The sequence below is a fragment of the Eriocheir sinensis genome, chromosome 10, assembly GCF_024679095.1.
Source record: "Eriocheir sinensis breed Jianghai 21 chromosome 10, ASM2467909v1, whole genome shotgun sequence".
NCBI classification, from domain to species: domain Eukaryota; kingdom Metazoa; phylum Arthropoda; class Malacostraca; order Decapoda; family Varunidae; genus Eriocheir; species Eriocheir sinensis.
This window is the reverse complement of record NC_066518.1, coordinates 22091841-22095904: the sequence shown is the minus strand read 5'-3', so window position 1 is coordinate 22095904 and position 4064 is coordinate 22091841. Positions and strand designations below refer to the sequence as shown.

At 37.7% G+C, this 4064-nt stretch overlaps 1 protein-coding gene across 1 annotated transcript; it reads left to right on the top strand.

The window, feature by feature from the left end:
- Nucleotides 1–554: 554 nt before the first annotated feature.
- Nucleotides 555–2606, top strand: LOC126996702 (piggyBac transposable element-derived protein 3-like). The gene is made up of 3 exons (XM_050857458.1): nucleotides 555–811; nucleotides 1211–1369; nucleotides 1523–2606. The coding sequence occupies exons 1-3, from the start codon at nucleotides 796–798 to the stop codon at nucleotides 2593–2595; spliced, it is 1248 nt and encodes a 415-aa protein (XP_050713415.1). The 5' UTR covers nucleotides 555–795; the 3' UTR covers nucleotides 2596–2606.
- Nucleotides 2607–4064: the final 1458 nt, after the last annotated feature.

The window sequence follows — 4064 nt, the reverse complement described above, 5'->3', positions numbered from 1 at the left end:
GAGGTCATTCTCAAACATTACATAGCACTAGTTAGACCTCACCTTGATTTCGCGGTCCAGTTCTGGTCACCCTACTATAAAATGGATATCAAGATGTTAGAATCTGCACAGAAAAGGATGACGAAAATGATTCAAGGGTTGAGAAACTTGCCATATGAGGATAGACATAAGCATTTAAATCTACACTCTCTAGAAAGGAGAAGGTTGCGAGGAAACCTGATCGAAGTCTATGAATGGATGAAGGGCTTTAATAAAGGGGATGTCAATAGGGTTTTGGTAGTAAAAGAGACAGGCAGGACATGTAGCAATGGTTCTAAGTTAGACAAATTCAGATTTAGCAAAGACAAAGGCAAGAACTGGTTCACTAATAGAGTGGTGGATGAATGGAACAGGCTTGGCAGTCATGTTGTGTGTGGCAGTACACTCGGGGCCGTTGTCACTTTACCACCAGAGCTTGGGTCTCTGTTTTTATGATCTTTTCAAATTTTAAAAAAAAATCATCGTCCATAGCCACCTCACTCTCCCCCTATCCACCTCCAGCGCCCCTCCTCGGCCCCGTCTTAACCCTATACTTCCCACCCGGACGAATTCGTCCGGTAATTTATAACAGGACTCTATGGGCAATACACTGCATATATGATCTTGTTTCCCAAGCCGACGAATTCGTCTGGTATTTGTGCATCCCGCCACACGTGACTCCGCCCACTTTCTATTGTTTACAGCTCAGTATGCGCCTGACAATTGAGGGAGGTGGACGTGCCTGATTTTGCTGCAGGCGCTCTCATTTATGACCACATGGATGAAATATCAAGTAAGTTTTGCATATAGAAAAAATCAGAGAAGTTGTTGAATAGTTATACTTAGGTGTAGTATGTATAAAATCAGAGTTAGATAAAGTTTGTAGCTTATACAATAGTATTAGTTTAGCAGACGAGTTCGTCCAGTTGGGAACATCACGTTCCGTTTTCTATTATACCTACTCGATAAAGAAAATGTACATATATTTATAATCTATTGTTGATACATATTATATTTTAGGCTATTGTTATGTACTATATCATTGTCATTCATAGAGCCTAGAGTTTATTATTATTATTATTATTATTATTATTATTATTATTATTATTATTATTATTATTATTATTATTATTATTATCTATTTATTTATTTATTTATATTGTTGTATTATTATCGTTGGTTTCTATTTCAGATATCCCGTCGACTACATTTTATGGCAGACAGATTGACAGGCTACGTGCAAGAGATCAAGAATATGCGCAAGAAATCAACCTAGAAAATGAAGAAAGTGATGTGGAACCTGAAGAAGAGGAGGTAGATGACCCTGTCATGCCCACAAATCTACTCACTGGTAAGTTGAGAATCTTTCTTGGTTGAATCATGACCTGCAAAATATATATATATATATATATATATATATATATATATATATATATATATATATATATATATATATATATATATATATATATATATATAACTTCCTTTCTTATCTTTTTTCTAGATACAGCACAAACTGAAGATATTCATGCTGAAAGGGCTACCTTTGATGCAGAAGCATACCTGCCACTCTCAGAAGATGATACTGTTGTTTTGGAGGTTGCAGAAGCTACAGTGGAGAATGAAGAGGCCCCACAAGTCACAGCCAGAAGAGCTCGAGCTAATGCCAGAACATCTACATCATGGGTGCCTTCTGATCACAATGATGTTACAAATAATTACAGTTATCTTGGCCCAGATCATGAGTATGCTGATGATTTACGTCAACCCATTGAATATGTAAGGCAATTCCTCACAGATGACCTCCTTGATTTATTTGTAACACAATCAAACCTTTACTCAGTACAAAAAAACCCAAACAAGCCTCTCAATGTGGATCGTAATGAGCTTGAACAATGGATTGGTTTGTGTATCTACTTTTCCATTAGCAAACTTCCTAATGTTAGGATGCATTGGTCCCACCATTTAGGTGATATGAGAGATGTCACTTCAACAGTTATGAGTCGTAACCGTTGGGAGCTTATCAAGACTAACTTTCATATGGTGGACAACAGTACTGAGACCCAGAATTCCAGAGAGAATAAGGATAGGCTTTTCAAGGTGCGGCCTATGGTAGATCACCTCAGGGAAAAATTCCATCAAATACCAATGGAGCAAGAGCTTTGCATTGATGAACAGATGGTTCCTTTTAAAGGAAGAAGTTACCTGAAACAATATGTTCCTAGCAAGCCACACAAATATGGTTACAAATTCTTTGTTTTGGCTGGCAAGGATGGCATGACACATGATTTTATCCCATATACTGGAAAAATCAATCCTGTGAATGATCCTACAGTACCTGACCTAGGTCCAAGTTCAAATGTAGTTCTGCATTTATGTCAAATCATACCATCTGACTGTAATCATTACTTGTTTTTTGATAACTGGTTCACATCTCTACCTTTGCTCAGGCACTTAGCAACAAGAAAAATTTGGTGTTGTGGTACAGTGCGTCAAGCACGCCTACCAGGCATAAAGAAGGGAAAACATGATGAAAAGGATCTTATGAAAAAAGGGAGAGTGCTTATGAAGAACTAAAGTGTGATAATGATGGAATAGAGATAACCTATGTCAAATGGTATGACAACAAAATAGTTAATCTTGTGTCCACTTTTGCCAAAGCACTACCGCTAGGAAAGGTGTCAAGGTGGGATAAAAAACTCTCCCAAAGGATTGAAATCAGTTGCCCAGATATCATCAAATGGTATAACAAGTCAATGGGAGGGGTGGATCTGGCAGACTGTCTAATTGCTCTGTACAGAATCAACATTGGAGCAAAAAAATATTACCACCGTTTGATCTTTCACATGATTGACATGGTGATTGTCAACAGCTGGCTTCTCTATAGAAGGGATGCTCTCCACCTCAAGCTACCAAAGTCAGAGGTAATTCCTCTGGCATTTTTCAAAATAAAAGTAGCATTTTCCCTGATAAAGGGAGGCAAAGAATTAAATCGCAAAAGAGGAAGACCATCTCTTTCAGATGCTACTGATGCAGGACCCAAAGTGAAAAAAGCTGGTAGGCCTCAAGCATTGCCTGATCATCCTATCAGATATGACAGTGTTGGCCACTGGCCTGCTGTAGAGGAACAAAGAAGGATGTGTAAGAGGAAAGGATGCAGTGGAAAAACAAATATCACATGCTCTAAATGCAAAGTAAACCTTTGCCTGAATGGAAAGCAAAACTGTTTTGTACAATTTCATACTCGTTAGATAATGCCTGTATTAGGCGATAAAGGGAAATGGAACTTATTATTTTTTTTCATAATAAGAATATCCATTAATTTTTTCAGGGAATTTCTAGTTCAGTTCTAGTCAAAGAAGTGAAAATGTTATTTTTTTACAATGAATTTCTAGTTCAGTTCTAGTCAAGGAATTGAAAATGTTATTTTTTTACTATATCAGTATTTGATGCAAAATGACATCAAAACTGCTTTATATGTACATTGTAACCACTGTTTAACAAAAATAAACACTTAATCAAGTCAAAGACGACTTTACCTTGAATGTAGAAATACTTGTTTTCTTTTATTAAGAAATTACCCATTATTCACTGTGCCCATATGGACGAATTAGTCCTCTAATTCTGTATCATTTAATATATGTAATATGATGAAAAATTCAAAATGATTAGATATTATTGATGGAAACAAATGCAAAGAACAGCAACATTATTTTTTTCTCAAAAAAAGGAAAACTTGGGAAGTATAGGTTAACAGCCCCCAAATTTATTCTAATGAGAGAGCAAAGTCAGCCCCTGGTGACAGGCAGGTGATTCTCTCTCTCTCTCTCTCTCTCTCTCTCTCTCTCTCTCTCTCTCTCTCTCTCTCTCTCTCTCTCTCTCTTTCTCTCTCTCCCATCCTCCCGCCTATGGCGCCGGTGAGCTTGCTTGGAGGGGCCTGATGGTATGGCCCAGCCCGTTGTGGCGCAGGCAAGTATTTATAGTGGCGCCATCTTGCATTGGCTCATGCTGCCTCCCGGAGCTCATCTTTGATCCTAGAATCTGGA

Excerpts from the sequence above, each read along its gene's own strand:
- LOC126996702 (XM_050857458.1), top strand. Across the intron at positions 1,370-1,522 it reads GCCCACAAATCTACTCACTG|ATACAGCACAAACTGAAGAT; the intron begins GTAAGTTGAGAA and ends TCTTTTTTCTAG.